Genomic DNA, 25,697 nt, shown 5'->3' on the forward strand with positions numbered 1-25,697 from the left:
ATTAACGTGAATTATTTAAAATTCTTTATAATTCTTGCAAAAAAATTCACATTTGAATACTGCAATTTTTAAGCAAAATTAAATTTCGGAATCGATCATTTTTTTTTATTTTATATTCTAATGTAGAACGAATTCTTTATTAGTAGAAAAGAAATTTAGAAATAATAACTACTAATTAATAAATAAATAATTTTACTATATTACTCTCATGTGCCATTATTATGTTCTAAAATACATATTATATAGCTTCAAAATACATATATATATACAGGGTGTCCCAGAATTGATAGTAAAAAAAATAGGCATATTCTACAAGTCAAAATAAGGTAAAATTGTCCTATAAACATATGTCCGGAAACGCACCCCCTCTGAGCTACAACCTCCCAAAGTTTCCCCAAAAAACTTGAATTTTCCGTATATTGTCTAAACTTGGACATAGAATTTTATGAAAATTGGTACATACACATTTCTTTATGCGTTTTATTCATTTTTATTATCAAAAATTTTCTAACAAAATTTCGAAGGGGGTTTTAGGGGGGAAAGATTACTTTTCAATATGACAAAACTTATGTGTGAATGCAATAAATTTGAAATACATTACAGTTTATGACGGAAAATACAAAAATAAGCATTTTTTGACTCTTTGATTTTTTTCATACAACAAACCGTTTTTGAGATAATCGACTTAACAATAAAGACACCTTTATCTGTACCCTACGGCTCAATCTACGAGCAAGTTTTGCGCGAACTATGTAGTCGATTATCTCAAAAACGGTTTGTTGTATGAAAAAAATCAAAGAGTCAAAAAATGCTTATTTTTGTATTTTCCGTCATAAACTGTAATGTATTTCAAATTTATTGCATCCACACATAAGTTTTGTCATATTGAAAAGTAACCTTCCCCCCCTAAAACCCCCTTCGAAATTTTGTTAGAAAATTTTTGATAATAAAAATGAATAAAACGCATAAAGAAATGTGTATGTACCAATTTTCATAAAATTCTAAGTCCAAGTTTAGACAATATACGGAAAATTCAAGTTTTTGGGGGAAACTTTGGGGGGCTGTAGCTCAGAGGGGGTGCGTTTCCGGACATATGTTTATAGGACAATTTTACCTTATTTTGACTTGTAGAATATGCCTATTTTTTTACTATCAATTCTGGGACACCCTGTATTTTTTTATATATTTTTTATATATATTTTTTTATTATATTATATATATATATATATATATATATATATATAATTTATATTTATATTTACATTATTTTCTGTAATATATATATATATATATATATATATATATATATATATATATATATATATATTTACATTATTTTCTGTAATAAAGAAAGTAAAGTTTGGCATCTCTCCTTCACCTACAACAGAAATTAGTCATTTAGTCATGAATAAATTGTAAAATGTATAATATAAGAATGTAGAATTTTAGAGATAAAAAGATTACCTCATCAACAGTACGATTATTTAATTTTGCACTAACTAATAGAAATGAATTTTCAGAATATTCTTTTTTAACGCTTTGTAGCAGAATCATGTCTTCCTGACGTGTCCACGGTTTATTGCTCGTTAAATCAGACTGAATATTATTGTCGATTGTCGTTTTTACACCGACTGCTGTTTCTGTACTCGTATTTTTACAATCTAAAAATGAAAAAAATTGATATTTTTCAAATACTCTTTACTTCTTCTATTAATAATAACATTTTACTAATCAGCTGTCATTTTTTAATGTATGCAGTTAGTGAGAAAACAAAAATTGTGTTGAAAAGAGAAGTCTGCAGTTTTTAATGGCTATAAATAAAATGTTTGTATACCAGTTTATTTTATTGAAAAAAAGTAATGAAAAAAATGCTAATAATCACATATGTAAACTAATGATAAATATTTTCAAAGTGCACACCATTTGAATTTGTACAAAATTCTGTTCTTTTACAAAAACTTGTAAAAACTTATTCTAACATGTCATTTTTAATTATGTTTGACAATCCTTTTAATAGCTGCTATTAAATCTGGCACTATTGAAAATATTAATTATTAGTTTATGTGATTTTATGTTATTATTAACACTTTTTTCATTACTTTTTATCACTAAAATAAGCTGGTATATAAACATTTTATTTATCTATTAAACATTATAGCACTTTTTTCATTACTTTTTATCAATAAAATAAACTGATATATAAACATTTTATTTATATCCATTAAAATTTTTTTTTTTCACAATAACTGTATGCATTAAAAAATGACAACTGATTAGTTTCAGCAATTTCCCATGAAACACCCTGCATATACATATAACTTACTTAAATCACAATCGGTACTGTTGCTTGTAGCAGATTGTACAAGTTCAACACTCGATGAATTATCCTGCACTGACAACTGCATACAGCTGTTTCCTTCTGTTTCTCTAATATTATCATTCGTTTTCTCATGCTCCGCAATATCAAGTTCACTATGTTCCAATAAGACATCCATTTCTTCAGTCTTCTTCTCTCGTTTACTCCTGCAGTGAGTCATCCTTATCTTTTTATTCGCAGTCGCGTCATCTACATTGCCTATTCTCTTCAAAGTCTTCTTCTGATCTGCTTTAAGTGCAAGCTTGACACTCTTTTTAGACTTTGCTGCTGCTTTCTCGTTATCTTCATTATCCTTTAATGGCGAATATTTCTTCTGGCAAACTTCTTCGTGACTGGACTCATTCTTCGATGACTTTCGCCGTTTCTTCGACGAGATTGATGACGGAGCGACTTTATCAGCAATTTTTAACGATACTCGCGCAATATTTTCCAATTTCTCCTGGTGTTCTCCGGGAAATGTAATTTTTGCAGGTCGCAAACCTTCAGGAGTTTGAAGATAAATTCTTCCATTGAGAAACTATAAAAAAACACAAAAAAATTTTGAATTAAAATGAATCTCTTTCTAGCTTTTAACAATATAAGGAAATTATTAGACCAACTTACAAGACAAACAAATAAAGTTTTTAATTTATTACATTAATTATTTTTATATATTAATTTAATTAATGTAATAAATTAAAAACTTTATTTGTTTGTCTCGTAAGTTGGCCTAGCAATCTCCTTATATTGAATCTATTTATAAAAAGAAAAAACAGATATAAAAAATTAAAAAATACCCGTGTACCGCAGGAAACACAATGCTCCGAATTGCTTTTAAGACTCGAGTCGTCTATGTTATGACAATCGCATTTACAATTTTCTCCACCATATGGATCCTCTTGACACGTCGCTGTGGGTAATTCAATATTTTCATATAACTCTGGTGCATTCTCGATGTAAGTTGTGTTCTTATCGTAGGGTCCCAACGGACACGTCAAGTTTTCAAACATATGAGGTACAAATAAGCTGAAAAAATATCAAAAAAATTGATATACAATTAATATTGTATAATTCTTGTTGAGATTATTTATATACAGTGTTGTGCTTAGATGATTTTAAAATTAGCTAGATAAAAATGAGTTAAAAATATGTAAATTCATATTAAATAAGATGAAGATGATTTTGTTTTAAATATATCCAGATAAAAGATATAAAATTATATAGCAATTCATCTAGATAATTTTCTAGATAATAATTTTTAAGACTAATTTTAAGTTATAAAAAAATGTAAATTATAAAAGGCATATAAAAACATATGTATTCATATTTTTATTTATAAATTTTTATCGCTTATTGCTTAAGTTTTACTATTTAAATATTTTTATGCGCTATGATGCTAAACCAAAATTATCTGAAAATTATTGTAAATAATTTAGTAAAGATGATATCTTTAGTCTACATCACTCTAGGGGGATAAAGGAAACCAAGAAATTCAGATCTCAAATTCGAGATTGTTCCTCAACTTGTCTTAGCAAATGGTTAAGCAAATTACGTGCAGGTACATCCACGATAGGCTCTCACAGCGAATTATATCTTTCTATATTGTTATAATATCTTTAGTATTATCTTTAGTATCTTTATTAGTATATCTTTAGTAAAGATAATACTTTTTTTCATCTAAGATACAAATATAGATAATACATATTTTCATTATGTATATAAAAATACTATAAAAATGTAAAAATAATATAAAAATAATATAAAATAATATAAAAAATATATATATAAAAATGACGGCAAAATTCCATCTAGATGATCATCTATATAATTTTATTTAGATAACAGCAAACACTAGTTACAATCCTTCAGTTACCTTTCAGGAGGTTTCGCGGTAGGCAGAACTTGCAAAAACAAATCCATAATGAGCGGATGACCCTTGAAGACCGGACTCATAACAGTGTGAATAGTTTCCAGAGTTGTGTGTGGATCGGACGAAAGTTGCGTAATCGCCTGCATCATTTTCGCTATCCGCGATGGCTGCTTGGCAAAGTATATTTGCGCGATATGAACAAAATCGTTCATCTTTTGCAGCATCATATATTCCATAGATTTACCGATCATCGCGGCTTGATGCGGCTTCAAGAATAATAGAAAGTCTGTACACATTTCTGGATAATTTTGCAATATTTTGCAGACATCCTGATATAATCTGATTGTGAGTATATCCTTTTTGATCGTGCTATCTTGTATCTCTTCGTTCGCTGCAAATTCTTCAGGAAATGGCGGGTCGATGACCGTCTGGTTGATACTTTCTAGTTTTTCGCTATAGTCTAAGTACAATTTTATCACAGCCCTAAATATCTCTGGATTATTAGGTTCTAATGTCAAGTGTAGTTTTTGAAGATACGATGCCGCAAATTCTACAAAAAATTGAATATAAATTTAAAAAATATGAAAATTGTATACATACATATTATAAAAAATTATTACATATTTATAATATATTTATAATATGTTATATATATTAAAAATTATTATATATTATTGTTTATTAAATTTATTAATTATTAATTAATTTATATATAACTGACTTACTTGCTTCACGCTCTTCTTCAGTCAATGGATTCTCAGCTTTCAATAATCTTTTAATAATTTCCAGCTCCCTAGTTTGTTTAGCCTTCTTTCTACTTACAGGATCCTTTATTATTGTAGTACTAGCTAACATTAATTCTGCTATCTCGTCTTCATTGTCCTGAATGCAAAAAATGTACATAATTTACACAGACATATAGATAACTCAATATTTTCTTTAATGTAACATAAAATAGAACTCACGACTTTTGATGCGATGAAATTTTCGTCGGTATTCTTATCTGCGGTATCTTTCTCTTTAGATTTTAATGTACAATTAGCTGAACTCTTGGAACCTAAAACTTGAGCCATCAACTTCATATTCTGTGCGCTTCTCGTTTTCGCTAATCGAGGTGTAGTTTTGCGTATTTGTGGTCCCGATGATATCTGCGACATATCCTTGGATACCTTTGAACTTCTAGTTGATGTGCTACTTAATGTAGGATTGTTATTTTTCTGTTCATCTGGTAATTTGTCCATCTGTGCCACCTTTGCATCTACAGTAGCTATTTTTATGGAATATAAATTTTTATTGGCTTTACTTGCTCTTGTAAGCACCTCCGCAGTTTGTAAACTATTATCAATTGCTCCTTTTTCATCGTTCTCATTACTGAGTTTAGAATTTCTTTTAATAGTGGAACTATCCGTCTTGTCAGCAGTTGAAGTTTTTGAATTCACAGTCGTAGGTAATATTTTCGGTAATATATTTATGACTGGGTTTCTTAATGGATGATCACTAGAGACAATAGGATACGATTTCAGTATTGCATTCATGTTAACCCATGGTTTTCCAAAATTACCATTTGAGTCAAATATATAATTATTGTTGAACAAATTGTTTTTGCGCTCTCTTTGCTGTAAATAATAAATGTTTCTAATAAATAATTTAAAAAATAATAAATTAAGCTGTTACAATTATATATATATATATATATATATATATATATATATATATATATATATATACAGGGTGTTCGGCAACAGGTGAGCCAAAATGTAAGGAGTGGTTCTACATGATAAAATAAGACGAAAATCAAGAATGACAAAATTGCGTCCGAGACTTTGTTTATTAATTATAAATATTTTAAACTTCGCATTAAGAGCGCCTGACGCACGGCAATTTTCCGATATTTTGCGTGCGTAAGGTACATCGGTAGAGTCGCCGTCAAAATACACTGTGACGCATAAGTATACAAAAACTTACATCGTAACAGTTGATATATATTTTGCAAAATGTAAAATATTTATAATTAATAAACAAAGTCTCGAACGCAATTTTGTCATTCTTGATTTTTGTCTTATTTTATCATGTAGAATCACTCCTTACATTTTGACCCACCTGTTACCAAACACCCTGTATATATATATATATATATATATATATGTGTGTGTATAATACAATACATAAATAAAATTTTGAATATGAAATATTACTATTTGATTAAACGTAAACAAAATTATAATTGCTATATACTTACAGTATTGAGATATATTTGCCATCTTGAAGGTAAAAGATTGATCGGTTGATCGTTTGGAGCTTTGGGCTTGTTATCAAGCGTTATGCGATGTATTATTCTAGGAGCATAGCCTTTTTCAAAATAATGTTTAACAGGATTTTCATCTTTAGAAACGCGACGTTTTTTAATATGATGTAATATTCTTTGCGGATCTCTACATGGTAACAGATAGTGACTAATAAGTTGAACGGCATCGTTCAACAGCATTTTCTTTGTGCGAAGCTTCCTTGATTTGGATGCAACAAATGGTAAAAATTGTTCTATACCCAGTGCAATTAAACTGAAAATTATTACAATATATTATATATTAATAAATTATTATAACATATTATATTAATATAATATATTAATAAATTAGTACATTATATATTATATTGTTATGTTATATTTTATATTATAATATATAATATATATATATATATATCTATATATATATATATATATTATAATATATTATATATTAAAATTTTATTATATTTTAATATATATCATAATATAAAATATAACATAACAATATAATATATAATGTACTAATTTATATATATATATATATATATATATATATATATATATTATATTATAAAATTATATGTTAGAACTTTATATATAAAACACAAGTTTGAAGAAATACTCACTTTTCTTCTGCTTTTAAATATGTAGATTTTCTAAGTTTAACTCCACTTCTGAAAGGTATCTGTGGCAAAAGTTGCGGATACATAAGAGCCTTACTTTCGACGAATAATTGTTCTAATTCAGGAAGAAATTCTGCGGTATGTATTCGCTCATTCGTACATGTTTTAATTTTAGCAACGTTATCTATTATGTTCCGTTTAAAATTTGCATAGAATCGTGTGTCGGAAAATTTATTCTCCCAAGTTGATATTAATTTCAAAGCTTCTTCTAAGTTTTCTGCATTAAATGCAGAATTCGGTCCGTTGCTTAAATATCTAAAAAATATCAAGAACATTTATAAGAATTTTGATTTTTTTTTAATGCGATTTATATTATCCTTTATACAGTATTTTTTGTAATTTCTCATTATACCTTAAACTATTCAAGTTCTGTTTACATGTTATTGCTAGCGAATGATATTCCGAATGCATATAAGTCATAACAAAATGCTGTGCCATTAATTGTACATGTTGCCGAAATTGTATGGCTAATAAAAGACGTTGCTCGAAATTTACTAATTTTGGTAATTCAGGTTCTGCAAGTACCGGTAAAAGGTCTACCATAGAGGAGTTCTAAAAGCATGAAAATGTGAGAATGTGACTATATATCGCTGCCTTTTCATACAAGGTGTCCCATAAGAAATTGCTGAAACTAATCAGCTGTCATTTTTTAATGCATTCTTTAATGCAATTATTGAGACAACAAAATTGTGTTGAAGAGAGGAAAGTCTGCAATTTTTAATGGATATAAATAAAATGTTTGTATATCAGTTTATTTTATTGATAAAAAGTAATGAAAAAAGTGCTATAATTTTTAATGAATATAATTAAAATGTTTATATACCAATTAAGAGGTTAACTAGGCTCTGTAATATATAAATATAAATTTAACATATATAAGATAGGCAATAAGAGCCAAATCGCGGATGACAGTGCGTTATTCTAAACGAAACTAAATTTTTTCGTTAGAATTAAATACCTGTGCACAAGGCACCAAATTTTTACTTGGACACGGCCAAGATATAAAATTGGAATAATCTCTACAAGAGATTTTTAATTCCATGTATCCCCTATTCCCCCTAAAGAAATAAAGTGCGAGAGAAAAATATAGATCCGAAAGTCGCAGAATCGGGAATCGAACCCGAGACCTTTCGCTTGCCGGGCGACTGCTCTTCCAACTGAGCTATTCAGATCCTTTCGATTCTATACTTTTCTCTGTTATATATATTAATGTTGGTAAATAAACGCCTTTAAGCCAGCGTGTATAAATTAAGAGTTTAACTAGGCTCTGTAATATATAAATATAAATTTAACATATATAAGATAGGCAATAAGAGCCAAATCGCGGATGACAGTGCGTTATTCTAAACGAAACTAAATTTTTTCGTTAGAATTAAATACCTGTGCACAAGGCACCAAATTTTTACTTGGACACGGCCAAGATATAAAATTGGAATAATCTCTACAAGAGATTTTTAATTCCATGTATCCCCTATTCCCCCTAAAGAAATAAAGTGCGAGAGAAAAATATAGATCCGAAAGTCGCAGAATCGGGAATCGAACCCGAGACCTTTCGCTTGCCGGGCGACTGCTCTTCCAACTGAGCTATTCAGATCCTTTCGATTCTATACTTTTCTCTGTTATATATATTAATGTTGGTAAATAAACGCCTTTAAGCCAGCGTGTATAAATTAAGAGTTTAACTAGGCTCTGTAATATATAAATATAAATTTAACATATATAAGATAGGCAATAAGAGCCAAATCGCGGATGACAGTGCGTTATTCTAAACGAAACTAAATTTTTTCGTTAGAATTAAATACCTGTGCACAAGGCACCAAATTTTTACTTGGACACGGCCAAGATATAAAATTGGAATAATCTCTACAAGAGATTTTTAATTCCATGTATCCCCTATTCCCCCTAAAGAAATAAAGTGCGAGAGAAAAATATAGATCCGAAAGTCGCAGAATCGGGAATCGAACCCGAGACCTTTCGCTTGCCGGGCGACTGCTCTTCCAACTGAGCTATTCAGATCCTTTCGATTCTATACTTTTCTCTGTTATATATATTAATGTTGGTAAATAAACGCCTTTAAGCCAGCGTGTATAAATTAAGAGTTTAACTAGGCTCTGTAATATATAAATATAAATTTAACATATATAAGATAGGCAATAAGAGCCAAATCGCGGATGACAGTGCGTTATTCTAAACGAAACTAAATTTTTTCGTTAGAATTAAATACCTGTGCACAAGGCACCAAATTTTTACTTGGACACGGCCAAGATATAAAATTGGAATAATCTCTACAAGAGATTTTTAATTCCATGTATCCCCTATTCCCCCTAAAGAAATAAAGTGCGAGAGAAAAATATAGATCCGAAAGTCGCAGAATCGGGAATCGAACCCGAGACCTTTCGCTTGCCGGGCGACTGCTCTTCCAACTGAGCTATTCAGATCCTTTCGATTCTATACTTTTCTCTGTTATATATATTAATGTTGGTAAATAAACGCCTTTAAGCCAGCGTGTATAAATTAAGAGTTTAACTAGGCTCTGTAATATATAAATATAAATTTAACATATATAAGATAGGCAATAAGAGCCAAATCGCGGATGACAGTGCGTTATTCTAAACGAAACTAAATTTTTTCGTTAGAATTAAATACCTGTGCACAAGGCACCAAATTTTTACTTGGACACGGCCAAGATATAAAATTGGAATAATCTCTACAAGAGATTTTTAATTCCATGTATCCCCTATTCCCCCTAAAGAAATAGGGTTCTCGGGTTCGATTCCCGATTCTGCGACTTTCGGATCTATATTTTTCTCTCGCACTTTATTTCTTTAGGGGGAATAGGGGATACATGGAATTAAAAATCTCTTGTAGAGATTATTCCAATTTTATATCTTGGCCGTGTCCAAGTAAAAATTTGGTGCCTTGTGCACAGGTATTTAATTCTAACGAAAAAATTTAGTTTCGTTTAGAATAACGCACTGTCATCCGCGATTTGGCTCTTATTGCCTATCTTATATATGTTAAATTTATATTTATATATTACAGAGCCTAGTTAAACTCTTAATTTATACACGCTGGCTTAAAGGCGTTTATTTACCAACATTAATATATATAACAGAGAAAAGTATAGAATCGAAAGGATCTGAATAGCTCAGTTGGAAGAGCAGTCGCCCGGCAAGCGAAAGGTCTCGGGTTCGATTCCCGATTCTGCGACTTTCGGATCTATATTTTTCTCTCGCACTTTATTTCTTTAGGGGGAATAGGGGATACATGGAATTAAAAATCTCTTGTAGAGATTATTCCAATTTTATATCTTGGCCGTGTCCAAGTAAAAATTTGGTGCCTTGTGCACAGGTATTTAATTCTAACGAAAAAATTTAGTTTCGTTTAGAATAACGCACTGTCATCCGCGATTTGGCTCTTATTGCCTATCTTATATATGTTAAATTTATATTTATATATTACAGAGCCTAGTTAAACTCTTAATTTATACACGCTGGCTTAAAGGCGTTTATTTACCAACATTAATATATATAACAGAGAAAAGTATAGAATCGAAAGGATCTGAATAGCTCAGTTGGAAGAGCAGTCGCCCGGCAAGCGAAAGGTCTCGGGTTCGATTCCCGATTCTGCGACTTTCGGATCTATATTTTTCTCTCGCACTTTATTTCTTTAGGGGGAATAGGGGATACATGGAATTAAAAATCTCTTGTAGAAATTATTCCAATTTTATATCTTGGCCGTGTCCAAGTAAAAATTTGGTGCCTTGTGCACAGGTATTTAATTCTAACGAAAAAATTTAGTTTCGTTTAGAATAACGCACTGTCATCCGCGATTTGGCTCTTATTGCCTATCTTATATATGTTAAATTTATATTTATATACCAATTTATTTCATTGATATATTTTTTATTAATATCATATAATTATTAGCACTTTTTTCATTACTCTTTATATCAATAAAATAAACTGGTATACAAACATTTTATTTATATCTATTAAAAAGACTTTACTCTTTCCAACACAATTTTGGTTTTCTCAATAACTGTATGCATTAAAAAATGAAAGCTGATTAGTTTCAGCAATTTCCTATGAGACACCCTTTATAACATAAATAATTTCTTGTTACCATAGTATTAGTTTCAATCGGTGGAGTTGTATTATCTGGAATCCTTTTTTTCCTTGATTTTTCTTCTTCTTCTTGCGTCGAGAACATAGGAGTTAATTCGAGTAATTCCGCAATTAAATCGTATTGCTCTTTACGAGGAACTTCTACTGCTTTATCCGTCCTGAGTTCTTCCTTGTCCACTATTAATATTTTTTTATTATTAAAAGTAAATTAAAATTTAAATTATTAAAATTAAGAAAATTAAAGAAATGAATCTCGTGTGTCAAGAAAAAAGTAAGAATACTTTTGTCCACTATTAATATTTTTTTATTATTAAAAGTAAATTAAAATTAAAATTTTAAAAATTAAAGAAATGGATCTTGTGTGTCAAGAAAAAAGTAAGAATAAAATTATGTTCAGTAGCAAAATACATACATAAATCTGTTTCTTCATCCTCCAAAATATTATACTCTGGATCTGCTTCTGGATCATCTTCTACAGCCAGTTCTTGTGTTAAAGGTTGTGTAAATTCTTTCAAAAAGTTATCCCAATCTTCATCTAGCTCACAATCCCAATCATCAGTCATCATGTCAACAGTTATGTCAGGTGGTATAAATGCTTGTTCTATTTCCTCCAAAGAAGTTTCACTTAAAGATAATTTAGAGCGTGTTCTCTGACCGATACTCTCTTCCTCTGTTACAACATGTGGAATACTAAAATATAACAATTATTATTGGAATTAATATAATTAAATAATATATAATAATATTATACACACGCCGGCGAATAGGCGTCACTTAGATTATATACAAGCAAAGAAAGGTATAGAGTCGAAGGGTCTGAATAGCTCAGTTGGAAGAGTAGTCGCCCGGCAAGCAAAAGGTCTCGGGTTCGATTCAGCGACTTTCGGATCTATATTTTTCTCTCGCATTTATTTATTTATTTATTTCCGTAAGGGGGGTTAAGGGGTTTTTGAAATTAAATCTCAAGTATGAGATTATTTCAAACTTTAAAAATCTTGGTAGTATACCGAGAATAACACGTGCCTTATGCACGGTTTATTTTCCAACAAAAACTTTGTTTCGTTGGAAATGTGCGCAGTAACAACCGCGTATGGCTCTTTACGCCTTTCTAGTGATTTAGATTTATATATAATATTATTATACAGAGTGTCCCATTTTAATGTTCCACCCCAAATAAGTTTTTTATTTTTGATTGTAGAAAAAAATGTTTTAGACAAAAGTTGTATGGTTTCGAAAAGGACATAAGGTGGTGCCATTAGTTTGACCTTGAATAGTTGCTTGAGGGTCATGTGGTCACCTTTAATTTCCTAAATGGAACCACCTACTTTTCATTACATATTCTTGTAGCTGATATCGAGAGCTTTCCAAAACACTATAATAAAACATTTTTATCTCAAGTACTTTTTGAGTTATAAGACAAAGTCTCCTCACCTCAAAGTAAGCTTTATAACTCAAAGAGTACTCCATAAAATATATATATATATATATATATATATATATATATATATATATAGTAGGGCAATAATTAAAAAGTCTGAAAAGTTTCTCGGATTACAATTAAAAATTAGCTTCTGTTATAGCAACGTATATATAAATTATAAATGATACATACGCTGGTATTTTAAAAATTCCTTCAGGATCGTATCGTATATCCGACGATCTTTGTTGCTCAGGACAAATCACATTTCTATTATTTGTTGATGTTGATTGTTGTGATTCGTTGCTTGTATTATCCATGTCTCTATCATCATCGCTCTCAGTATGTTTATCATGATCAGGATTATATTCTTCATCCGATGAATCCTCTGGCAGTTCTTCCTGAATCAGAGCTTGCACTTCCGACGAAGCTTTTTGAGTTGTAGTAATCGGCCATGGAATGTTGACCTGTGCAGCTGCCAATTTCCTAAAAAGACCAATTCAAAAGTATCATCCAATGATATCAGGTATTGGTTAACAATAAATATAACATTTCTATGTATAAATTGGAAAAATATAAATATAAAATATAAAAAAATATATAAAATATAAAATATAATATATAAAATAAATATAAAATATAAAATATAAAATATAAATATTAAATATAAAAATATAGAAAATATATAATAAAAAACAATACGCACTTTGCTTTGGCTCGTGTGAGTTTAGGACCAAAGTTGACATCGTCCTCTGTATCCTGTAGCCACTTTTGTATCATCGTCATCAAATGTTCATAAGGAATCACGTGTTTCAGTATATTTTTCACATTAGTAGCAGTTAAATTAATCTTGGCAGCTTTGGCATCAAGCTGCCTCTCAATTTCCTCCTCCATTTTATTAAGCACCGATGCTTCCTCGATAGCCTCCCTTTTATGCTTGCTAGACGGCTCGTAATTGTCAACCTCGGATATGTCGATTTGCAAATCCGCATTTTCGGAATCCGTAGAATTTTCGCTGTCGACGTCGTTGAAGTCGAAGTTGATCGAGAAGGAGAGGTTGCATTTTCTGGGCGATTCACCGAACGAGATTGAAGATATCGACGTGTCGGTCTCATTTTTCTGTATAATAGTTTTCTTACTTGTGGATTTTTCCATTATTATTTTGACCAAACCCGCAGGTATGATTAGAAACCTCAGCTGCTTGGATTCTTCCGAAATTTGTGCGAGCTTGTATTCTTCCAAAAATCTCTGTCGCAATTTCGAATTTGATGGATAGTGAAATAATGTAACATGTCTTCAATTTTTAATTTCTAACTTTTTTTTAATTTTGAAGTATGTACTCGCGTGCGACTTTTAAATTAACCTAATCACTGATGTTCACGAAAGGTTAGATCTGTTCTCTGTTTTACTTGCACTTGCACTCTCTGTTCTACACTTTTTATTGATTGTAATAATTGTCTTTTCAATCACAGACAGATCGCCAACACAGATTAATAGACAGATCGCCAAAGGTCTGGATGAAGGAGAGACCAGCATTCTCACTGATTTCAGCGCCATATCGTAGTAGTGGTCAATGCAGTAACTATTAATACGTTCCCAGATAAGAGCGTCTCATGCTCATGAACTCGTCCGGCGGCATGTACGAGATTTATCTTTTCGTAGCGTTCGCGTATTTCGGAAAGGACAGAATTTTATGATGTTATAAATAAATAAATAAATAAAATATTAACCTGACCTATTATAATTAAATGTTTCATTATTATTATCATCTAAGTCTAAGTCGTTTAATTAATTTTTAGTTTTTTAATAATTAATTTAATTTATTCTAATTATTTTAATATGTGAAAAATACTAATACGTATACGTTTTATAATGAATTAGCCTGGACTCGAACCAGGGGCAAAGTGTGTCGGTAAATAACAAAAATGACGGTCTTCTCTTTAGACAGAAATGATGTTAGCGCGAAAAAATTTGGGTTTCGACCAATGGCAGGACGTCACACCCCTTTAGGTTTGATTGGCTGATTGGCTCTAAAGTCCCTAATAGGGATTTCTAGCGACTCTAGTTAGCCCTAAAAATAAGAACCAATCATGTTCGATTGCTACTAAAAGATTTGTTTTTGTTAGGGTAAGGGGATTAGGTTTGGTTAGATCCTGCTAAGCTTTCTTCTCTCTGATCCCAGATCCAAGAAGACTGCTTTGATTCTGTCCGTTCTTGTTGGCAACACGTGGTTTCGAGTTCCTTGCACTGTACAATTTAATATCAATAATTTTTGAACTACTCATAACGGCGGTTTGCACGAATCTAAAACTTTATTTTTTTTTCTCAGAAAAAGGATAATTCGAGCGATCAGATATTCTAATTCCGCTTGTTATTCGCATAACGGATTCGGCTTTTGTTAACCAGCCTTTGTTTTTGGTCATTATTGCTCTTCTCAAATTCCTTTTTTCATTATTCCTTATCTTCGACCATTCTATATCATCTTTCTTCGCCTCACGGAGGAAGGGCAACGTGAAAAGGAAGATCTGCAAGCTTCGCAATTTATACGTAAGTACGAAGACAACCATAACTATGTGTGTTGATATCGTAGAAGAAAACCTGGAGGAAAACCTAGAAGAAACCTCCTCGGTCTCTGATGTTATTTCTCACGAATTTTTTAATGAAGCTGTCGCTGCTTCGGAACTGGAAGGCAATGTGGAGGACGAACATGCCTTTGATGCTGTTCCGCATAATCTTGGTCTGTTATATCAATATCTTCCGAATCCTGACTCGATTGAAAATATCTCTGATGGTGAAATGTGGAATTCTGATGTTCAGACCATTACAGATTCAGATTCCTCGTCTGAATCTGATTTTTCGTACGATTCTGATGACTCGTCTGATTCTAATGACTCGTCTGATCCTGATGACTCGTCCGATTCTAATAACTTGTTTGATGTGACTCTTGGTGACTCCTCAAATTCTGATTCCACGTCTGATTGTGATTCATCGTCTAATTCTGATGCCCCTAGTCGCTGATTCTGATCCTGATCCCTTGTCTGATGCATCCTCCTGATTCTGATTTTGATCCTGATTCCTTGTCTAATCCTGATTCCACTCCTGATCTTGATCCATCTGATTTGATTCTGATCCTGATTCCTGATCCACTGTTTGATTCCTGCTCTCTTGTTTGATTCTGATCTTGATTCCTGATCCCTTGTCTGATCCTGATGCATCATTTGATTCTGATCTCTCGTTTGAATGACCCTTGAAGCCAAAAAAAGTGTTATCTTTACTAAATTATCTGGAATAATGTTCAGATAATTTGGTTTAGAATTATATAGCACAAAAATATTGAGAGTAGAAATCGCTTAAGCAGTAAGCGATAATTTATAAAAAATGTTTTACATGTGTGTGTATATATATATATATATATATTTATTCATAAAATATGAATATATTTTTATATATCCAAGATACTGACCACATTTTCTGGAGCCCATTCTGAGAATGCACAGAGACTGAGACTACTGAATAATTTGAAAAAATTAAAACTAACACTTTGTTATTGAACATATCAGATCTAAGCCTTCCTCCGGAACCATCCAATGTCTACTAACTCAAATCCTGAACATCTGCATTTGAAACCTCCTCCCTTCAGGTTTCTTACAGAACTATCTCACTTAAACAAGCAGTCGATGCAATATAAGACCATTCAATAGAGGCCAACAAAGCTAGAAGACACTTTAGTTGACGCTTCTGCAGTAGCAATGCTTAATCTTCATCCTGAAATTTGTAAGAAAAAAATACTCTAGATTTCTTTTTTTCCTTTTTTTCGCATGATCAAATCGTATAATGTATGCAAATTTTTAGGTATAAACTTGGCAAGACTCATCTTCATCAAAAAATTAGAACACATGGACTTATCGATGCAGTAGTTTCATTTGATATGAAACAGAAATCTAAGAAATAATAATAAATGTGCACAGGACGATCATGTGCGATTTGACGTCAACTCGCAAAATTACAAAATCTAACGTGGTATATAATTTTTTTTAAGCATAACGATATAAAATGACAATTATAAAAAAATTTAGTACAAGTTATAATTTTCGACTTTTCAGAAAAGAGCTGTGAAACTGATAGCAAAACATAAGACTGATAAAAAACGGCGAAGGGATGCGGAGGAAGTGAGAGCGAACGATCGCAAGGCTCATTATTGCAAGAGATTTCAGGATGGCAGAAGAGGCAGAACGTCACTTGTAGGATTCTCAAAGAGTTTGGCCTTATCGGAGATGCAATCTTACATCGCTCGTCAAGACTGGAAGAGTGCATTGAAATTGTTTCCCAAACTCTTGGAATATCCAGTTGAATTGGAACCTCTGATATGGCGATACGCATTCATTATTTTATTACATACAAATGATCCGTTGCATCTCCAGCAATTCTTGGAGCAATGCATCGGTACTCAAAGTTCAGATAACGAAGTACTGTTAAGAAGATTACTGTTGTTACCTCTCGAGAAGTGATCAGAATTAATAAGGCTGTGAGGAGTGATCAGAGTTAAATAAGGCTATTTCGCATTGTATTATATTCATGTTAAGTCAATACGTCATCATTTTTGTGTTACGTACAAAAACCTTTGTACAATAATTTTATTACATATGATTGTACACTACATATTTCTGCTATTATACATTCATCCTCCACTTTAATAATGCATTAGATTATTATTTATTTATATAAACGCCAAATAAGGCTACGCTCTATTTGGCGATCACCTTTATTCTTTGCTGCATTTCTATTTTGAACCAGAAAATTGAAATGATTCTATGTCGCGATCGCCAAGTTTAACGTAGCTTGAGAAAGCAGTTTGTGAAATTATTACAAGTATTATACAGAAAGATGTATATTATCTTTTGTATGTAATATAGTCTTTGCTTACTTTCTTATTCCTATCTTTCTTTCATACCTCTTGCTGATGATTTTTATGAAAAAGACATGACAATAGCTACGTAATTAATTGCATAATAGCTATATTGATACAAAGACATACGCACTATTTACAAATATTTTTTGATCACTTATTGCAATGCTTAAAAAATCCTAAAAAAAAATTTACTGAATAATAGTATATTATTGATTGAAGAGATTTTCATATGATAGTTTGAATTGAATCGAGCCAAAATTATTTAGAAATTACATTAAAAACTTAAGTTTAATAGAAACTCTCTGTTTCTTCAATTTCATCTCCATAATGAATTAAAATAATGATTACTATATACATACAAATTATACTTTCATTGAACTTTTGATCATGAAAGTCACATTTCTAAAATTTCTGTATCAAAGCGACCGTATCAGCAGTTTTTTGAGGAAACTATTTTCAAAAACGTTTCATACAAAAGTTATAGGGCTCTAAATGACACATTATATAGTAGTATTATAACCTTGATTAGCATTGTCAAGGTCACATAAAGATCATCTTGAAACTTTTTAACAGAAACTCATTTTTTATTGCATATTTTTGTAACTTATCTTTAGAGCTTTCCAAAACTCTATAATTAAGTTATTTTTCATATACAGGATGTTATAAAAGTACCGGAACAGCAGAATAACTTAAAAAATATGAGTCCTTGAAAAAATCATAAAAACCCAGTACTTAACATTTTTTCTAGGATTCATATTTTTCGAATTATTCTGCTGTTCCGGTACTTTTATAACACCCTGTATAATGCGTCCTACAAAACTGCTGATGCGGTCGCTCTGATACAAACAAAATTCATACATTTCTACGAATATGTCTGCTTTTTGACAGATAATTTTGCACCATCTTGAATTAACAACATTCTGTACTTAACGATCTGATTCAATCGATACTACGAAACTATACACTTAATACTACCACTGTTCCAGAATAGTAACAGTAATATAGAACGTAAGGCAACAGAAATCATATGCCAAACATTAACAAACGTATTAACATTTGTTATTTCGATATGTCAATATGCGATATTTCCTCATCTTCTTGATATAATGCATACGATAACGCACGATTGTTGATGATGATGATGATCATAATGATAATGATGATGATAATAATGATGATAGTGATAATAATGGTAATGATCGAACTTGCAATGCGCGTGGCGACTTGTCGCAGTAACAGTAATAAATACATGGATGAAAAAGAGCTCGAAAAGGATGAACGCTGGTCAATCGAGCGGTAAATGAACACGAGAATCGCTAGCTGCTAATTTCACGAGCGTCTTCTTTACCCTAAGAATGGGTAGTCTGGCAGCCGGTTTCCCATGCCAGCACTCTCGCATCAGTTTTCCCATCCCGGCCAGTGTCTGCAAAATTAGGGGATTATTTCAATTATTTGCATCATAAATAATTCAGATTCATATAAAGTCGTAGGATGATAAAAAAACCAAGAAAGTTAAATAACAGGGTTGGATAATAACTAGTTAATTATTTAAAAGTTAATAATTTTTAACTTAGCTTATTAATTTAAAATGAATTATTTTTTAACTTCAACTAGTTATTTTTGAACTTAAACTTATTAACTTTTTTCCTAACAATAAGTTATATTTTTTATAATATAAGTATGCTGTCTTCTAAGCTGGGCAATAGAGCCAAGGAAACGAAACGAAAAATTAATTAAACGGAACTGTATCTCAATTTGAGATCCCAAAGTTCCACATATAAATTAATTTCGAAACTTACATATGGAGAAATAAGCGAGAAAAATATAGGTCCGAAAAGTCGCTGAAGCGGGAATCGAACCCGCGTCTTTCACTTTCCGGGCGACTGCTCTTACCAACAGTTCCGTTTAATTAATTAATTTTTCGTTTCGTTTTCTTGGCTCTATTGCCCAGCTTAGAAGACAGCATACTTATATTATTTATATTGAGAGCCGATAAAAATATTTATTTCTGAGTTTATTCACGCCTTGGGCTAATCACGGCGGTATTTACTAACATCTACTAAAAAGGCAAATGAAAAATATAGGATCGAAAGGGTCTGAATAGCTTAGTTGGTAAGAGCAGTCGCCCGGAAAGTGAAAGACGCGGGTTCGATTCCCGCTTCAGCGACTTTTCGGACCTATATTTTTCTCGCTTATTTCTCCATATGTAAGTTTCGAAATTAATTTATATGTGGAACTTTGGGATCTCAAATTGAGATACTGTTCCGTTTAATTATTTTTTCGTTTCGTTTCCTTGGCTCTATTGCCCAGCTTAGAAGACAGCATACTTATATTATTTATATTGAGAGCCGATAAAAATATTTATTTCTGAGTATATTTTTTATGTCTGAATACCATTATTGTTTTTTTATAAGTTATAAACGTATTATTAATTTTTCTATTCATTTATCATCAATTGTAATTACCAAAAAATATTTTTATATAAAAATCAAAATTTCTGTTATTTGTTATTATAAATTTTAAAAGAATTAACAAACAAAATTCTAATTTAATATAAATGTTTTTAAAAATTAACTTTTGATTTTACTTCAGTTAATTTAATCTCAACTTTAACTGAGTTTTTTTGTTTATGCAACTTTTAACTTAACTAAATTAATTTTATAACAACTAACTTTAATTTAACTTATTGATTTTAAAAAATCATTATCTATAACTTATCCCCAACCCTGTTAAATAATTAGTTTTCTATCGTTTAGGTTGACCTAATGCAAAAGACTGATAAGAAAACTATAATTTTAAAACTATAATTTTGTTTAGCCTTCTTGGTTTTTTTTCATATATATATATATATATATATATATATATATAGTAGCCCAGAATTATTATTATGAATACTTTAATTTTAGTAAAAAATTTTTCATTCTGCATAGCCAATAAATAGTTAAATAAAAATAATATTTATCGATAAAAAACAGACACAGTCAGCATCCCCTTAAGAAGATTGTGAAGAGGAAGAAACGAGGAAAAAGAAAGAGGATGAAGATAAGAAAAAGGAGAATTGTAGTAATGAAATAACGACATTTTGACATCAATGACATATTTTGACATCTAATGACGTCATTGTAATATCAATGATGTCATTTTGACATCTAATGACGTCATTCGACGTCAAAATGACATACGTTTGCTATCTGGGAAGTTATTGCAAAGGTTCAGAAGCGCTTCTATCAAAAATGTCTTGTAAACCCTTATGGGATAAACCGGCTAGTTAAAATTCAATGCCTAATACTGATTATTTACCGGGTTGGAGTGCCATCTATTAGGAAGCGGCGGCCTACGTTGGTCGAGCGAAACTAATTTGTGCATTTCTTCTATAGAAGGCTCCTGATTGTTGCTCGGCAGCCATTCGTAATATGGCTTCGCGTACTCCAAGGCCACGCCGTTGCTTATGCATCTGCGACAGACCTCCCACATCACCAATCCTAAACTATAGATATCCGCCCGTCTAAAGTTCTCTAAACACCCGAAGAACATTCTGAAAATAAAACAGAGCACCATTCATCATCAATTTAGCCAGCTTCCTGTCCTAGTGTATGAAAAAAGAAAGAGGAAACAATTTTTTTGTTTAATTGGCACCTAGCAATTGCCGTTTAATTTTGGTCTAGAAGTATTAAGTAAGAACGAGAGAAAAAAACACTCCACTAACGTCTGATCGAGAAGTTCTGGACTCATGTAGCGTCTAGTTCCTTGATATAGTTGCGTATCGACTATATCTGCCGTAAGGCGATCCTGAGTGACCGCTAGCGCGAAATCGGCGATCACGCAACCGCCGTTGGTCTTCACCAGGATGTTCTTCGACTTGAGATTACGATGGGCCATAGCCGGCTTTCCCCTGGTGCCGTGAATCTCCGTGTGCAGGATAAAGCAGGCCGTTGGCGATGCTCAGACAAATATTGAGCGTTTGATGGGGCGTCAGCGAATGCGGCGACCGATTCAGATGATCGAAGAGCGAGCCGAGGGGATGGTACTGCGTCACCAGCCAGAGCTGGGTGCAGCTGGCTCTGCTGGTCATGTCGCTGCCAACGTATCCGAGGATATTGTCGTGCCTAGAGGGCAACAACTGAGAGTAGACCTCGGTCTCCCGCGCCCACGCGGCCTCGTCCCGCGAGAAGTAAATCTTTACAGCCACATTCTCGCCGTGCCAGATCCCTCGCCACACCTCACCGCCGAATCCTCCGCTGCTTCCGTTACCCAGACGCTCCACTAAAGCTACCTGCTTCGCTAAAGTTCTTTGCACTAGCAGGGGCAAGCCAGAACCGGAGCCATTGGTCAAACTTCGGCCGTCTAGATACTCCTAGAAGAATATATAGTTGAAGTTACTAATTCAGAACTTCTAATTAAGGTCGTGTTTCAAGGTCATTTGAAGGTCAATCTTAGTTTTTTAAATGGAATCACCCCAATTTTTTTATATAAATCAATTCCTCACAATATTTGGCATAAAAAGTTACGAGGTAAATACAATTAATTAACAGATGTAATGTGTAAAACATCGATAAATAAAACAAAGTGGCACTATATAGTACCTTAAGTGTACTGTCACCGGCAGCCGTTGCCCTAACTTCGTGTGGATGATAAGTGGCAGACGATGCGGGCGATGAAAAGGAGAAATGTAACATGGAAGGCTCAATTTCGGAATCTAAAATAAGTTTGTTCCGACGCGACGACGTGATCGGCCTTTTCCTTCGCGTTCGATGCATCAGCAAACAGAATAGAGCTGCTGAAATGACGACCAATCCGACCATTGGTCCAAGAATCGCGAATGTTAACTTCACTACATAGTTTCCTCTATCGGCATCTGAAAGCAGTGTGAAAAATATAAAAATTGCTTCTAAAACAAAATCCATCATCTTATTACAATTCAATTTTACATATGTTTCAAACAAAAGTTGTTTAATTTTGAAGGGGAAAGAAATTAATAATCTAGAATTTTAATTAAGATCGTGTTTCAAGGTCATTTGAAAGTCGATCTGAATTTTTTAAATAGAATCACCCTAATTTTTTATATAAATTTATTCCTTACAATATTTGGCATAAAAAATCACTAGGTAAGATGGCCCAAAAATGAATAATTTACGAGATATTTTATACTTAATACAATTTTATATAAACTATAAAATATCTTGTAAAAATACTCATTTTTCGATTATCTTACCTCGATAAATCTTTTGTGCAAAATAATTAGGGGCATAATATTTTCTTAAATATTTTTCTATACGTATGCATAAATTATCTTACTAGTCGAATAATCTGGTAGCACAGGATATGGTCCAATGTTACAAAAATCTGCTTGACAGCATTCCACGGAATATTGAACACCACCTCCTAATCCTCTAGTATGTCTTTCCTTACGTTCTCCATCTTGGTTGCCGTCTTTATTACACATAAACAACTTATGTTCTTCTAATTTATAACAGCCACGACTAACGGATTCAGTACCATCAGCTTCTCTCACCCTGGACTTCCAACACTATGGAAACAAAGTAATGTCGATTTATATTCTACAAGAAAGAATATATGTGAGATGTTGAAGAATATACAGGGTGTCCCATAAGAAAATGCTGAAAACTAATCAGCTGTCATTTTGTAATGGATATAAATAAAATGTTTATATACCAATTTATTTTATTGATAAAAAGGTAAGGAAAAAGTGCTAATAATCACATATGTAAACTAATGATAAATATTTTCGAAGTGCACACCATTTGAATTTGTACTTAATTCTATTCTTTTACAAAAACTCGTAAAAACTTTTTCTAACATGTCATTTTTAATGTTATTGACAATTATTTTAATAGCTACTATTAAATCTAGCACTGCTGAACATATTTATCATTAGTTTATGTGATTATTAGCATTTTTTTCATTACTTTTTATCAATCAAATAAACTGGTACATAAAGATTTTATTTATATCCACTAAAAATTGTAGATTTTCCTCTTTTCAACATAATTTTTGTTTTCTCAAGAACTGCATGCATTAAAAAATGATAGTTTCATTCAGGGACACACTGTATAAGAATAAAAAATGTTAAAAAAATGTTTACAGTAATCGCATCTTCACAGATACTAGGTAACGAACACTCGGAATCTTCACATATATGGCACTTGAAATGTTTATGACCAATTGCGTTGCTACTGAGACTGTGCTCCAATGGCTCAGGTATATTTAACTTTTCATTGTCAACAGAAATGTCTTGCTCCTGCAACGCAATCTCTCCTTCGCCTGGAAAAATTTTAGAAAATTAAGTTGTAATTTTTTTGCTGCAACAAGTGAATTCTTCTTTTCATAGCTTGAAAAAAAGCATTAAAAGAATTTAAAAAATTTAAATTATGCTTTAAAAATAACAAATATACCTTCACATCAAGATTTTAAGTGCTAGAAATAATATTTTTGGAATATAAATTGAAAATTAATGAAAAAGTCACGAAATCTGCTATAAATTATATAAATTGAATTTTCTCTATTTATATATATATATATATATATAATTTTTTTTATGTAATATTTAATTTTTAATTTTTTATATGTCTAGTCTGACAAAGATCTAAGAATCTTCACTGAGATTGAGAACAACCCGAGTGCAAAATTACACATAATCTCGGAATTATACGTCAATTACGATGAGTATCGCTCGTACTTAATTCGCGATAATTGATCCTCCGTACCTGAACATAATTTGAATGTCAACAAGAGTACGAAATGCGTGATAAATATAATATCCGCCATTTCTGTCTCGCATCAAAACACACTTGGATTTCGTTTCTCGACTCAAAGCGAAATCGTATCAAAACAGATCTCCCCCGAGCCCTTCCTCGCGCACGACATCCTCGCGGGCCGCCTCTTCTCCCTCAGATGAATATTCCGGAGCGAAAAACCGCGCGAACTCGTCATTCGAGCGTCAACAAATGTCGGGTGCTTCTTTATTTATATGTCTGACGCAGCCAGGATTTTCTCGTATACATCGATATATATATATTGAAGCAACGTATCGTCAGACGGTAAAAGAATTCATTTTCTTCATCTCTGCAAAAAAAAAAGGAAAATATGTAGAACTAATCTGATGATTATCCTCGTTTTCGATATTTGTGCAATATTTTTGTTATTTATTCGTTAACTTTATATTTAATTTTTTAGATATATATATTATAGTATATATATATATGTCTATACTAAAATCTATAGTGTACTGACATAGACTATATATATATAATTTTTTTTTTAATTGCAGAATTAAATTTTTATTAGTTCGAATATAATATTTTGTAATATTACACAAAAAATGAAAAGAAGAAAAAGTATAAAAAATATTGATACATTTATTGTAATCCTATACATACACTTATATAATTAATATTTATTATTTAAGCCCTAAACCTTAAACCTTATGCACAATAGAAAAAATATTATAAATAAATATTAAATATTAAATATTAGGAATTATTTTAAATAATAAAAATTGAAAAATTCTGATAAACAAATACAAATTCAACTATAAAATCCTTCTATTAATTTATTAGTCCCAAATTTGTATTTTCATATCAGTCCTTTCGATTTTATATATATAACTTTGAAATAATTCTTATTCTTAATATTTAATATTTATTTCTAATATTTTCTCTATTGTACGCAGGACCTTAAGAAATCGACCAAATATAAGAATAATACTCGATTGTGATTGGTCAATTTCTATTCCTTATTTTTCTATTGGTGGACATTTTTTCTATTTTTTTTTGTAACCTTGCAATAATTTTTATAAAATCGAAAACCTCTTCAAGAAAAAAAAAATTCTCGATGACCGGTTCGGGACCAATTCGAAACCGTTTTGGAGAAAAAATTTGGCACAAGATCACGGAATAAAAATTTTTCTTGGAGGAAATTTTCAGAACATAACCCAAAATATAAATGAATTATATCAGAAATCGAAAACCCCCTCTTAAAAAATCAATCAATAAATAAATAAAAAATAAAAAAAGTAAAAAAAATTGACT

At 31.3% G+C, this 25,697-nt stretch overlaps 3 protein-coding genes across 5 annotated transcripts; 1 reads left to right on the forward strand and 2 right to left on the reverse strand.

Annotated features, from left to right (window-relative positions):
* Window positions 1–175: 175 nt before the first annotated feature.
* On the reverse strand, window positions 176–14,233 carry mute (gon-4 like protein muscle wasted). The gene is made up of 14 exons (XM_029307865.2): window positions 13,447–14,233; window positions 12,936–13,226; window positions 11,736–12,013; window positions 11,322–11,500; window positions 7,549–7,748; window positions 7,140–7,451; window positions 6,466–6,784; window positions 5,192–5,842; window positions 4,952–5,108; window positions 4,230–4,776; window positions 3,154–3,382; window positions 2,324–2,894; window positions 1,465–1,661; window positions 176–1,378 (listed from the first exon to the last, which is right to left on the reverse strand). Exons 1-14 carry the CDS (start codon window positions 13,893–13,895, stop codon window positions 1,328–1,330), a joined length of 4,431 nt encoding a protein of 1,476 aa, XP_029163698.1. The 5' UTR covers window positions 13,896–14,233; the 3' UTR covers window positions 176–1,327.
* A 634-nt stretch (window positions 14,234–14,867) lies between these two features.
* LOC114935127 (uncharacterized) lies at window positions 14,868–17,671 on the forward strand. Of its 3 annotated transcripts, none has more exons than XM_085484770.1 (5): window positions 14,868–14,989; window positions 15,070–15,287; window positions 15,406–16,514; window positions 16,593–16,760; window positions 16,844–17,671. In XM_085484770.1, exons 4-5 carry the CDS (start codon window positions 16,716–16,718, stop codon window positions 17,246–17,248), a joined length of 450 nt encoding a protein of 149 aa, XP_085340896.1. In that variant the 5' UTR covers window positions 14,868–14,989; window positions 15,070–15,287; window positions 15,406–16,514; window positions 16,593–16,715; the 3' UTR covers window positions 17,249–17,671. The 3 variants fall into 3 exon arrangements, with proteins under 3 accessions (XP_085340896.1, XP_085340892.1, XP_029163702.1); XM_085484766.1 differs by having other exon boundaries at window positions 16,381–16,514; XM_029307869.2 differs by having other exon boundaries at window positions 14,868–15,287; window positions 16,381–16,514.
* sax (type I BMP receptor saxophone) lies at window positions 17,288–24,715 on the reverse strand. Its single transcript, XM_029307858.2, is given in 8 exon segments — window positions 17,288–19,072; window positions 20,950–21,184; window positions 21,356–21,567; window positions 21,569–22,003; window positions 22,233–22,504; window positions 22,945–23,176; window positions 23,753–23,931; window positions 24,375–24,715. Coding segments are annotated over 8 exon segments (1,764 nt in total). The 5' UTR covers window positions 24,436–24,715; the 3' UTR covers window positions 17,288–18,934.
* Between the last annotated feature and the right edge of the window lie 982 nt (window positions 24,716–25,697).

Source organism: Nylanderia fulva, unplaced genomic scaffold, assembly GCF_048542155.1.
Source record: "Nylanderia fulva isolate GAGA-0341 unplaced genomic scaffold, ASM4854215v1 Scaffold105, whole genome shotgun sequence".
Lineage (NCBI taxonomy): Eukaryota > Metazoa > Arthropoda > Insecta > Hymenoptera > Formicidae > Nylanderia > Nylanderia fulva.

Excerpts from the sequence above, each read along its gene's own strand:
- LOC114935127 (XM_029307869.2), top strand. The coding sequence starts at position 16,716 with ATGTGCGATTTGACGTCAACTCGCAAAATTACAAAATCTAACGTG. Across the intron at positions 16,761-16,843 it reads AAATTACAAAATCTAACGTG|AAAAGAGCTGTGAAACTGAT; the intron begins GTATATAATTTT and ends TCGACTTTTCAG.
- mute (XM_029307865.2), bottom strand. The coding sequence starts at position 13,895 with ATGGAAAAATCCACAAGTAAGAAAACTATTATACAGAAAAATGAGACC. Across the intron at positions 12,014-12,935 it reads GGAATTTTTAAAATACCAGC|TATTCCACATGTTGTAACAG; the intron begins GTATGTATCATT and ends GTTATATTTTAG. Across the intron at positions 6,785-7,139 it reads TATTTAAAAGCAGAAGAAAA|TTTAATTGCACTGGGTATAG; the intron begins GTGAGTATTTCT and ends AATAATTTTCAG.